Source organism: Rhagoletis pomonella, unplaced genomic scaffold (assembly GCF_013731165.1).
Source record: "Rhagoletis pomonella isolate Grant_MI unplaced genomic scaffold, Rhpom_1.0 Rhpom_scaffold_00003, whole genome shotgun sequence".
NCBI lineage: Eukaryota > Metazoa > Arthropoda > Insecta > Diptera > Tephritidae > Rhagoletis > Rhagoletis pomonella.
Genome location: NW_023458557.1, coordinates 25,474,656 through 25,488,588, shown reverse-complemented (window position 1 = coordinate 25,488,588; position 13,933 = coordinate 25,474,656). Strand labels below are relative to the sequence as shown.

The 13,933-nt window shown below is 38.6% G+C and overlaps 2 protein-coding genes across 2 annotated transcripts in view; both read right to left on the bottom strand.

Annotated features, from left to right (window-relative positions):
* Positions 1-13,933, bottom strand: part of LOC118735092 (rab GDP dissociation inhibitor alpha) — a 122,077-nt gene that overhangs the window by 73,275 nt on the left and 34,869 nt on the right. The window lies entirely within an intron of this gene.
* Positions 9,363-9,971, bottom strand: LOC118735094 (the record flags this gene model as incomplete). Its single annotated transcript, XM_036464706.1, is given in 1 exon segment — positions 9,363-9,971. A coding segment is annotated over 1 exon segment (491 nt), but the record flags the coding sequence as incomplete, so codon positions are not given.

Below are 13,933 nucleotides of genomic sequence, written 5' to 3'. Positions count from 1 at the left end.
GGAGTGAATGGGAAAAAAGTTCTTCAAATTTATTTCGTTTTGCGATAACCGTGCTGTGAAACGGCAGATCATTGGAGAATTTCAAGAACTTCTTCAGGAACATACACTTTCGTTAGGTTATTAAAGACGTCAATGGAAATATGCCTTCTGACAACCACCAAACCGTAATATTAGCAGATAAATGTATCACTGGAAATCGTGAACGTGAATTGTTGGTAAAAATGTTGGACCAAAATATTTCAGTAAAAAAATTAATTTTGGGCGGAACGAAGTCCGCCGGGTCTGCTAGTCTTCTTCTTCTTATTTGGCGCTGTAACCGCCTAAGCGATTTTGGCCGAGTTCAACAAAGCCCGCCAATCGTTTCTTTTCTTTGCCAACTGGCGCCAATTGGAAATGCCAAGTGAAACCAAGTCCTCTCCCCCTGGTCTTTCCATCTCAGTGGGGCCTTCCTCTTCCTCTGCTACCACCAGCGGGTTCCGGGTTGAATAGTTTCAGAGCTGGATCGTCGGTGTCCATTCGAACGACATGACCAAGCCAGCGGATCCGCTGTATTTTAATTCGGGGCACTATGTCCAAGTCGTTGTAAAGCTCATACAGCTCATCGTTCCATCGTCTGCGGTACTCGCCGTCGCCAACGCGTAAAGGCCCCTAAATCTTCCGCAAAATCTTTCTCTCTAGTACTCCATATACCAGCACGGGCATGATGAGTGACTTATAAGAGCGTGGTTTTCGTACGTCGAGAGAGTACTTTACTCCTGAATTGCCTACTCAGTCCAAAGTAGCACTTGTTGGCAAGAGTGATTCTACGTTGGATTTCCATGCTGACATTGTTATCGGTGTTAATGCTGGTTCCCAAGTACACGAAATTCTCTACTTTCTCGAAATTATAACTGTCAACAGTGACGTGGGTGCCAAGGCGCGAATGTGCGGACAAACAAACATGACAGAAGTACTTCGTCTTGTCCTAGCTTACCACCTGACCCATTCGCTTTGATTCCTTATCCGACTTGGAAAAGGCAGAACAGACTTCGCGGTTTTTGTTACCGACGATATCGATGTCATCGGCATAAGTCAGCAATTGCACGCTGTTGTAGTAAATTGTTCCAGAGCGGTTCAGTTCTGCAGCTCTTATTATCTTCTCCAACATCAGATATACTTCGATGCAAGGACTACGTATTACCCCACCACATCTACAGGGTAAGACGAAGAAACTCATTCACTGTTTCATTCTAGATACAACCAAGCGAGAACTAAGGAAGCTGGAACAATGTTTCCTGCTCAAAAATCTTAATTTAGAAATTAAAGAAACGAATATTAATATTAAAATTATAACAACTAATAAAAAGCACACTGAAAATACATTAAGTAAGACGCTTGAAGACAAATCTCCGAAAATACACAAAGAACTCACGAAAAGAAGCTTCAGCAGCAGATACAAAAAAACGTCGCAAAGCTTGGCATACGGGTCAACGAAGAGTGGTTCATCAACAAAACAGACGTTTCAGTTCCGCAAGAGTCCCGTTGGTTACTTTCGCTAGGTGGGAAATTTGCACTACCTGTGTCTCGGAAGACATTCTCCCCAATACAAGTTATTGCCGACTTGAAGCAAGGAATTCAAGAAATCACCGATGAAAGGGAAAAAGATGTAACCAGGAGTAATATAGCAGCAAAAATAAATAAATACACCGACACATTAAGAAATAACACGAAGGAAAAATGAATACTGAAAGCATATGAAAACAAGAGAGAAATTCATAAACCAACACAGGGACCAAATAATAATTGCCCAAGCAGACAAAGGTAACAAGACTATGTTGTATAGAAATGATTATGAGCGAAAAATGAGAGAATTGCTTAATGATAAATTAACGTATAAAACTATACGGAATTATCCTACACAACAACTATTAAGGAAGAACAATATCATTATAAATGACTTATACAAACAGAAAATAATTAATTTAAAACAAAAACTCCAATTGACGTGCTCGGCAGCAAATGCACCAAGATTATATGGTCTTCCAAAAATTTATAAGCCGGATACATCACTCCGGCCAATTTCCTCATCGACAAGTGTACCCTGTTATAAATTATCAAAATATATCGGAAACATCCTAAAGAATATAATATCGGACAAATACAACATAAAGAACTCATACGAACTGAAGGAAAGTCTCCGAAGCCTAAAAAAAAGAAGAAGAAGAAATTTTAATATCCTTCGACGTAATTTCCCTTTTTACAAACATCCCGATACATTTAGCAATATAGACTATCGTGAAAAAATGGGAGAATTTGAAGAATCACACTAACATTTCTAAAAGATAATTCCAGACGATGCTCGAATTTTGTTTACGCGATAATAACTATTTCAAATACAACAACACATTTTACCAACAAATTTATGGTATGCCTATGGGGAATCCACTATCTCCAATAATAGCAGATATCGTGTTGGACAAAAAAATTGACGACAGCCTAGCTGAATTAAAGCAAAATAATATATGTACATGTCAAATACATAACCAAATATGTAGATGATGTATTTGCAATAATAAAATCGAAGGACGCAAAGTACTTATATACTAATAACATTAAACGCACAACATACGAAGATAAAATTTACTGCAGAGAAGGAAGCAAACAACAAAATAGCATTTCTGGACGTCGAAATACATAAGCGACAAAATTACATCAAATTCAATTGGTACACTAAATCGATCGCATCGGGTAGAATAATAAACTTCCACTCAAACCATCCGTGGAAGCAAAAAATCAACACAGACACTAGCCTGACCAGAAAAATACACATACTTAGTGACGAAGAATTCGAAAAAATCGAAAAATCTCGAAGAATCGAGAAAAATAGCTACCCTAAAGAAACCATACAAAGGCTAATAGAAACAACGGCAAACAAAATTCGCACCTCGAATAACAACAGAAAAGAAACCGTAGAAAATACAAACAAAAAACATATTGGACTAACATAGTACATACCGGTATTAACAAATAATCAAGCTCTTAGAAAAATCATTAAAAATGATAACATTATTTATGCTCACAAACCACACAATACGCTGAACAGTATATTTACGGAAACCCAAGATAAAATTGAAAAAGAGCAACAACACAATGACGTGTGCGAAATAATGTGCAAAGGCAAAGAAAATGTAAGTTGTACCAAGTGCTACGTAGGAACGACAAAACGATCGATGGGTATAAGGATCAACGAACATAAGGCGGACGAGAGAAATAAGAAAATGACAACAGCCCTGGCTCAACACCTCACGACTTTCAAGCACACAGCTGACTTCGCGACCACGAGGATTCTAGACGTGGAAAGAGGAAAAAGAAGGAGAATGACATTGGAAAGTCTACGTATACAACAAAAACTGGACAACGCGATGAACTTCAAAGAAGACGTGGACAAAACAAATAACGCCTACACAGCTGTGATTAAACACGTATACAAATAAGAGCGACGTAAAGTTTTATGTATACATAAATATATTAATATAGTCATAGAATGTACATTCGCCTGCGATACTTATTTGTGTAATTATTAAATTTAATGGAGTTGAAAAAATGTCCAAATTGTATTAGTTCTGATTGTATTGTAATTCATGTCAGGGAGACGCCAAATGCGTTGAAACGCGGAGGGAAAAAAGAAATCAAGCTTTCGTTTTTCTTCTTATCGGCCGAACCAGCTCAAACCCGGCAAACAATTAATAAGGAATTTGGCCCAAATAAAAGCATAAGAAAAATTTAAGTTATACCAAAGGGCAGTGATCACTGGTGATGGGTAGAAATGAAATAATATAGTCTTCCACCTTATACGAGTCGCTTAAAACTTATTAACCTTCCTACACTTGCCAGTCGCAGGGAAATGCTTGGTATAATTTTTATGGTTAAATTACTGACAGGCTCAATTTCAAGTCCGTCTCTTCTGGCTGATGTAAGCTTTAATGTTCCCTCACGCGTATCAAGACACTTTTGTCCCATATTTCTGAAAGCTTGCAAAACCAATTTTGAATTGCACGACCCACTCCGTTGCTTATGCCAGGATTTTAACTCTCATTCCAGCACGTTTGATATATCAGATCCGCTTTTCAGCATTAAGAAAGCTATACTCTCCTCTCTCAACAAGTGAATTATTGACATAAATACATAAAATCAGCTGATGAAGTTAGTTCTGTAGCTGAACAGTTTTAGATTTCGACACTTAACAAACTCCTGCATATCGTGACTCGGCACAAAAATTTAAAATATTGGTTCCGTACGTCATGCGGACTGCGCCCCTCGTGCGGATGGGCGGGAATGGAGGGTAAAAACCGTTGGGATCATTATTATTATTAAAGAAAGCGTATAAAAAAATGATTAAAGTTAAAAAAAATACAATATATGGAATACAAGGTGGAAGGTCTGGTTCTGGCAAAATTTTTTATAGTTTGACTTTTATTTCAACATATTTTGATTAAAAGAAAAATACTGATAAAAATAAAAATTTTCATAAAAACAGGGTTGAAAGCATGAAATTCCTGCCCGTATTTTGTTTGTAAGTCAAATATGAGTGGCATTGTGCTACTATGACAGCACGGCCGAGTAATCATAGCGAACTTATGTACAGTAGTCGAAAAAATTATAGCCACACCATTTTTGTTGTTATTTAACTTCGGTTAGTTTCTTATAGTTCGTTCTTTACCAACATCCGTATAAATACAAGTTTAAAGGCAGTGTCACACGATTGGGTATTTGCCGAATTTCGGTGCAGATCGTATCCCAATTGTTTGAACACCCAAAATATTTTTCACTATCCCAATCACGAAAATTAATTATTGAAATTTTTCAATAGAACATCGCTGTATTGTACCAATCTTTTGGCTACAAAAAAAAATTTTGCCATTTTTTTACCAACAGCCTCACGATCCAGAAAATAAAGGTCGCGCCATTCACGGACCGCTAACCCTCTCTTCGTCGATTTGCCAGCATCCACCCAATCGCTGACGTCATAATATACTTTTGTTTACATTCAACCAACTTCATGCTTTTCGCACCAAATTTACTGGGTATTCAAAACGCGAAAATTTTTGAGTTTTGTGCTTGGTGCGTTTTTGGTGCTTTTGTTTTTAGTTTGAAGACTTCAAATTAGAAAATCTTAAAAAATGTAAGCAAAATGTATAGCAATCGTAAGTGTGCTAAGCAATTTTACAAAAATTTAAACAAAATCATGGCACAGGGACAATCATAAGCGACAACGAAATATGTGCAGCACCTTCAATCATGCCAGAAGAAAACGACCGTTTTGCAAGAAACATTGATTTTTATTAATTTGAATCGGCATCCTTACAATAAAATTATGTATTCATATAAAGTCCATAAAATACACCAATAAAAATTTGGTGCTTTTTGAAATTCAAAACTTGGAAATACTGCCTTCTGTTCGATGCTTCTTCTTTTTCTTGTCGAGTTCGTCTTGCTCTCTCATTCTGGTATATTTTGACGTCACGGCCAGTTGCTCTCAGCTCGATTGGTGCAATCTTGTATTCCATCATTCTTGCAATAGCCTAATATAAGAATTTACAATTCTGTACAAATGTACCAATCGAGTGACACTGCCTTAAAAATGTATGCAATTAAAAAAAAATATTCTACAAATATCGTTAAAATTTCGAGTTTTTTAATTAAATTCTGAGTATGCAGTTTTGTAGCCCATTGAATTCTAGTAGAATAAAGTACACGTTTCAAATGGCTAAAAATGTCGGTTGATTTTTTAGAATTTTTAAAAGTTCGAAATTTTTACGAAAGTTTGTTGCATTTTTTTTAATATTGCACAAATGAGTAGTCCACTTTCAAAAAGCGTTGTGTGATTTTATAATAGTGAGCCATAAATTAAAAAAACGTCTACAACAACAAGTCCAAATTGTATATTTCTCTTTATTATCTTAAAATTTGGATAAACAAGAGCCTAATAACATTAAAAAACAGTATCGCAGTGTGGTAGTTTTTGCAAATTTTATATATAAAAATTTAATATGGCGAGTTTTGAAACAGTAATTTTTACATAGCTATCTTTTTTTAGCTTTTCGCGTTCGGTCTTCCATGAAGATTGTTGGTCTGCTTTTTTTTACGACGCCTTCCACTATGCACCGAAACTACCACATTTTCTTGCAGTTTTCTAAGTTCATCAGAAGATGGAGACTTTTGACAGTGTATAAATACATACATAAGTATTATAGCGATTTTTGCAATAGTAGTTAACATTTGATGCTATTTTTTCAGAAAATATAAAGATTTTGCACTGTATTGTTAGTGGACATGAAACTACTTTAAATACTTTAATACAAGTGGACTACTCAAATTTGGAAACATGGATTTCCATGGTCAGAACACCTACATCCCCCCTCCCTTAAATATGTGGGTCACTTATACGCTCTATTAGTAAATAAAAACTAAACATGCAAAAAGTGCAAATCGCAAATCCGCGGCGAGTACGGAATAAGGTGTGCGGGTGTATGCGGCAATATTTATCACTCACAATCAAAATGCTCGGGTATAGACCAATATACTTTGGGGAAGTTGGGTGAATTTCCTAATCTTCATGTACATTAACAACGTTGATTTTGGTATTAAGGAAATCCAAAATGTAGTCGAGAAAAACGGCTCGCGACTGAAGCCAAATACAGCGAAAGAATAAGCGCGATGCAAAAAGCACAAGGAGTATGCGAAAGAAGTGTGCGCGAAATATATAAAATTCGCGAAATTTCTGTTAGCTTTAGCGAACAAAGTGACAAAATATGCAAGGAATTAGAGAAAACCAAAAAGGAAAACTCGAAGATATGCGATGAAATAAGAGAATTGAAGAATGTTATCAAATGTATTAACAGAGAGCGAAAATGCAAAAAAATTGGCCTTCATTTCTGTAAAGCTTGCTGAGCTCCGCGCATGGTTCGGCTGCAGTTTGTTTGCCTGCCCTCCCAGCAAATGCTACTATGCAATTTGAGCCAAACTGTGGTGCTCAATCCACATGGGCACAGCAAGTATCTGGCACAACTCACACCGCGAACGGATCTCCTGCAAATACATCAAAAAAATCTGCCCAAAATCTCCAATACGTACCTGTCAACAAGCCAGCGGAAGCGCTAGCAAACACTTCAAACGGCGCTCCCGCTACACATAAAAATATTGCAAATAGCAATATCTCAGAGAAAAGCTTGCCTCCTACCACAACAACCAAAACAACACCAACGATCTCTGCTACTCCTGCTTCACCTACCAACTCTAACATAGATATGCCTATTACTATTGCTGACGCTCCGGAAGTGGTTGACCGTGCAAAACAAAAAGTCAAAGAAAACGAGAACTTCGAGCGTTGTTGTTGGCCGAAATAACAATAGCGAATTAGATACAGTTGTGAGCAAAAAATGGGTACACCTCTCCTCATTTAAATCAACTGTCAATACGGAGGATATAATTGCTTAAGTTAGCAAACACGCGAAGATAAGCTGTCAGCATTTAGTCCGCTACAAACTTATAAAAAAAAGCAAATCCAAAGGACTTGAAGAGAATCAATTGTAAATTAGGGGTATCCCCCAGTTTTTATACAAAGGTTTTTGACCCCTTGCTATGGCCGATAGATGTTAAAATTCGGCCGTTCCATTTTTTAGAAAATCAAGTGGGGAAGGACTTGAAGAATTGAGTCGCACAAGCATTTCTCAAAGCTTCAACTCATATTCTATTTATTGTCAAAATATAAGCGGTATGGGCACCAAAGTCAATGATTTTAGATTGGCAACCTCATTGCATGATTACGATTTCATTGCAATAACCGAAACTTGGTTACATAGAGACATTGCAAGTGCAGAATGCTTCGATAATTACTACTCGGTATACCGTAAAGATAGATGTCCTATAGCTAGTGGTTGTGAACGTGGGGGTGGGGTTCTCTTAGCGGTTAGGTCAAATATGCAAAGCAGACTTGTAGCATTTAAACTGTTTTCCCTTTCCTATCGTATATACCACCTAATTCTAGCTCCTTAACATTGATTACATAACAAGCGGCATCACTGGTAATAGCCAGGCCATTGTCATAGGGGATTTCAATCTACCAGGCATCGTCTGGTCTACTGCGGACCACAAACCGACGCCTTTCAATATTAAATCCGATACTGAATCATCAGTCACTAGCTTTTTCACATCCAACAATTTTCAACAAATAAATAGCTTTTATAATGATAATGATAAAATACTAGATCTTGTATTTACTACTACTGATCTTAGATCTAACTGTGAATTGAACCTGGCACCGATTTCTCCAAATAGCATCCATCACAAAGCTTTAAAATTACATTTGAATTTTACAGTTTTGATAATCTTTGTGCCTACTCTTCGCCCTATTTTTACTTCAAAAAAGCTAACTTTGATGCAATAAACTCGGAACTAAGCTCAATTGATTGGAACTACATTGTACCAATTAGGAATCCGGACTCTATCTATAAAATAATTCACGAAAAGTTTTCCCATATAGTTTCGTCTTTCGTTCCTCTGAAACAAGTGGCTCGAAGCAGCAAACCACCATGGTTTAATGCTAGGCTATGCAGCCTAAAGAATAAGAAAAATAAAGCTTTTAAAAATTTCCGAAGGACCCACTTGTTGAGGGATAGGAAAAATATGAATATCTTCGTAAAAAGTTCGACAATCTGCAAAAGTCACTTTACAAAAAGTTTATTTATAAAAGTGAATGTAATTTAAAACCCAAGCCGTCAGCATTTTGGCATTTTATAAATTCGAAAAGAAACACCAACGGATTTCCGACAAAGATGGTGTATGATGGAATTTCCTCTAAATCAACTCTAGAGTCGTGCGATCTTTTTGCGTTATTTTTTCAAAGTCTATGATGACTACCCTCCTGCTTCAACATACATTACAGACCCATACACTGCGGATATAATCAGCTCTTTTTCCATCACTGAGGACGATGTGCAATCTGCCATATCAATCCTGAAACCGAGCTTTAACTACGAAACCAATAGCTTTCCTGCGATATTTTTTATTCGCTGCTTAACGAATGTCTTAAAACCGATTGCTATTCTCTTCAATGCTTCTATCGAGTACGGTAAATTCTTAGATTGCTGGAAATTATGCTTCATAGAGCCCGTCTTTAAATCCGGCGACAAAAACAGTGTATTAAACTATCGGGCAATTGTTAAACAAGACGTATTCGCTAAGATCTTCGATCATATTATAAATAAAAAATTATATGAGCACGTAAAATTTTTACTCTGTGACAGTCAACATGGTATAGACACAAATCTTAACTTAACTTAATACTTTGGGCAGGTAGAATCACCTGTTTCTACGCCGTATGTATGTTGTCTCTGACTGTGAACATCTTTGCCATGTATGTAGATATTGTATTAGCTGAGCCCGCAATATTACCTCGATCGTAATCAACCATCAGCTCTTTTATCGTTTCACAGGGCACTTCGGGCTTTGTATGATCTGCCACTACTGCTACGACTGCGTTTTGACTTTCCAGTTGCAGCTTAAATCTCAGGAACTCCATCTCTTTTTCCAAAAGATGCATCTTCATATTTGCTTCATCATACGACAAACATATAAAAGTTGGGTAGCATTCTTTACTACACCCGCTTCCATCAAATATTTCTGCTTTCACGCATATGTTGTTGCCTGCTCGGGGCTCATCACCATTGGGGCTCGCACTCTTGTTGACACCGTTGCTGTTATGTTCGACGCTTTTGTTTGTGCCGCTGCCGTTGTTGGCGTCGCTGCTGTTTGTGTCGCTGTGAGTGATCGGACTTCTACCACATTGTGGTAGATCTGCCACTTTTTTGAGCATTTACCACATCTACCACACAAGGTCTGAAATCTACCACGTATTCCCAATTTTCAGTAGTTTAATTTTTGCTCGACATAATTTTCTTAAGTTTAAGAGCAAACATTGTCCAACACTAAACACTAACAACAGGCAGAATGGGATTATAAAATAAACTGTAAAATATTAAATTTCCTCAATATTCAATTTTTCGACCGGAAACGTGGTTTATTGTGTTAAATTGCAAAATATATGATTTATAAAAATAATAAATAGCGGAAATGTTAAAAAACTGCTATTTTTGTGAAAGTATTAGCAAATTTCAGTGCATCTAAAGTTTCTAAAGCGTTGTTTACTTTTACTTGAAAATTGTCATAATCGACCAATTTCCAAGCAGCGGTTTCTGGAACGTGCCACATTTGTTCGCTACATCGTGATGTGATAAAAAGAAAAACTGTTGAAAATATGTTCGAAAAATATCTTGATATGGAAGCAACGCAATTTTTAGCAACTTCAATCTTACACTTTATTATACTAAAATTGTTTTTTTCAGATTCTAATTAAAATGTTTGCAATTTATGTGAAACCTTGCAGAATTTTTTTAATTTTTGTACAGTTTGATCCAAAACCTGAGATCTACCACATTTTTTTGAAATCTACCACATTTTTTTCCAGAGTCTACCACACAAATTTTTTTTCAAGTCCGATCACTGGTCGCTGTCGTTGTTTATGCCTCTGATTTTGTCTTCGTCGATGTCGTTGTTTGCGCCATAGCTGTTGTCTGCGCTGCCATAAATTCTTGCGCCACTGCTATTAGCCACCAACTTTTTCATCATCTCGAACGGGACCTCTGGCTTCGAATTGTATATTGAACCGTTTCTCTAGCCTTTTCCCTTTCGAGTTCCAACTCTAATTTTAAGAGAAGGATCGGTTTCTCCAAAAGTTTAACTTTATCGCTCTCACTCGAAAAATTTGCCGCTCCAGCTGTATTCCTCGAGTCGCAAACTATTTCATGGTTTGTTACTATAGGACGAAATCTACTTTGCAGTAAAAGAGCATCGAAGTTTTCTTGGGGTAACTCATACGGCTGCTGAACATCGTCGTTACCACCGTAAGGAACGTTGTCGTTATCAGTATTGTAGTTTCCCGTCTCAGTGTCGTTGATCGCATCTCATCCTTTGCTCGCACCATCGTCGCTGTTGGGCGTTGGTATAATCACCTATAAAATTTCGAACGGAGCTTCATTGCTCGCCTTTTCCACACTTACTGCCATTGAAACCTCTTTTCCGAACAGGGCATTTTGTAAGTATAGGAGTTGGATCTCTTTGCGCAATAAATCGACTTTTAATTGCACCGATTGGAAACTACCGTTGTTGCGGCCGGACGCCGCGTCGCACAGTGTTTCGGCTATATGGAGTCAGGTGGAAATAATAGTAAAGCTGCACTGATTTCCCTGAAACTTGACATGTGCTCTAGTTTTACTTAGAAATAGAGAATATTGAAATTTTGTAAAGATGGAATAATTGCCACGCCCTCTACTCTTGTGGGCGGAAACATTAAATTTCGTCAGATTTTGATAAAATTTAGTTTGTAGTCTTTATTTTATTAGAAAAACCTAAATATAAAAGATGGGAAAGATTGGATAGCTATAACGTCCAAAACTCATAAAAGATGTAAGCCCAGTCATTAAATGTGATGGAATTTTGGTTAATTTTTGTTTCCTGCTTTCCACTCTCAGAAAACAAAGGTTTTACTATAAAAAGACTTAGGTGTAAGTACTCGCTTTTTCCCCAATGTTTAATCAGATTTTCCCATTATTCGAAAAATTCTTTTCGCGAAATTATGCAAAAAGAAGCTGAAAATCAAAAATTAAGAAACCTGATGGACCGGTACTCACACTTTTTTTTACTAATAATCTTTAGCATCTACATTTCAAAGTAAATTCTTTGGTAAGAAAATAGGAAAGTACCAAATAAATGACAAATTCGTTCACCTGAATATTCCACGACATTTAAATAATTGATTACAGTTGAAAAAGGAACACTTTCTTTAATGGGTTAATCGCCAAAGGCAACTAAACTGATTAGTCGGTATCGCGCCCATTCCCGTATTTTTTTTGGAAATGTATCGTACGTGAAGAAGGGAGGCGAGTAAATAATGTAAAATTTGACGTTTATGACTTTTACTTTTACCTCTCTAAGTCCAACCTTTTTTTTTTGTCAATTGTCACCTTGACTTTTTTCTACATGCCTCCATATAGTCGAAACACTGTGCGTCGTTACTCGAACCGTTACTCCCTCCATCGATGCTTCCGTTACCTCTGGGAAAACGGACGCCCAAAGTACCGCTACGTGCACATGTTACAATATTTTGCACGTATGCCGCACCATCACCGTTGTCTACTGCACTTTTTGCACCTTCGTTACAGCCTACATCATTGTCTTCGTCCTCACCATTGTTCTCGAGACTGTCCTCTCCATTATTCTCACCGTTGTTTCCACCTGTAGTTGTCTTTCGTTGTTGCTGTACGTTGACATTCTCGTTGTTTCCGCCGTTGCCGCACCTTACGCCGCCTTTTTCATCAGCCTTGAAGTTAGCGCCAGCTTCTGCTAAAAGTTCACTTTATCTGGCGCCCAACAATACTTTGGCGCGGCATACGTTGACGCTCACGGCGACGCACCATGCTTTTAGCTGCATTAGTGAATACTTTTCTGCTATGATTACGTCGTTCTATCTCGCGCGAAAAAATGTTTCTTAACTGAAAGTTCCCACGACAGCCGGTTCTACGTACCGGAATGACTCGGGTTTTACCCGACCAAGGGCTGTTGTTTCGGCGATCTAACCCCGTTTAGGTCGGCGAAGTATCTCAGAAGTTGTTCGTCCATAGGGCTACATTCGCTACGTTTTCTCCTACTCAGGGCTGGCATCGAGTCAAACCCAGGGCCAGAAACCTACAACTGCTGTGTATGCCAGAGACGACTACACCACAACTCCACCTCTGTCAAGTGCAATGCTTGCGAGGGGTGGAGTCACCTCAGAGTCTGCTCAGAGTCTGCTCAGGACTACGGACACATCGGCAGTGGACCACGTCTTTTGTGGCCCCCTGTTGCTCTAACAGAGCAGCCTCCACGGCTAACCCCAGTCCACCTCAGCACCACAGCACAACAACATAACACAATAGACCAATAGACCACACCACAACGGCTACAGACCACAGAACACACACAATCACACCATCACCCACACGCCGCCGCCAACAACTCTTGGTTCCTCCTACAATCTGCACGGTATGTCAGACCAGGATATTCTGTAATGTGACATCAGTCAAGTGCAACACCTGCCTTGGCTGGTGCCACTTTAGGGCATGCTCAGGTCTGCGCACCACGCGAGATTGGACGAGGAACTTCGAGGGCCCGTGCTGCGCTGCTCGGTCGCAGACCTCAACTGCGACGCCTCCCGCCACCACCACAGGGCGGCAACCACCTCAGCAGCGCACACAGCCAACTGCGGCACGACCACACACATCCCTCACACCCCGCATCACCACACGCCTCCCATATGAAGCTCCTTCAATTTAACTGTAACGGGCGTCAGAGCAAGATCGAGGAGATAACCGTCTTAATGGGAAGGCATGGCATATTGATAGCTGCGGTCCAAGAGACGAAGTTGCACAGCAATTCAACACTGTTGAATTGTGCCGGATACAACGTGCACCGTCGAGATCGCGAGCGGGATAATGGTGGAGGCTTAGCGTTCATTACGCACCACACCGTGCAGTATCGTCTCATCGAAGCAGACATCGACCGCAGGGATACCACCCTAGAATGTCAGGGCGTTGCTATCCGGTCAGGCGATGTTGAGCTCGAAATATTTTGTTGAAGAACTACTTGTAATGAAAACACTTGGAAAATATCTATAAAGAACGATTTGTATTAATTGTTTTTGTTAAAGAAAAATTTTCAATTCCTGTCTCGAAAATTTTCATTCCGTTTGCTACATTCAAATAAAGAAGTTCTTTTTAAATTAAAACTTGTAACATGGGTTATGGGCCCAGAGCTCTAACTGGCGAAGAATAGAGAAGCATGTCCTCGATCTACAATATTG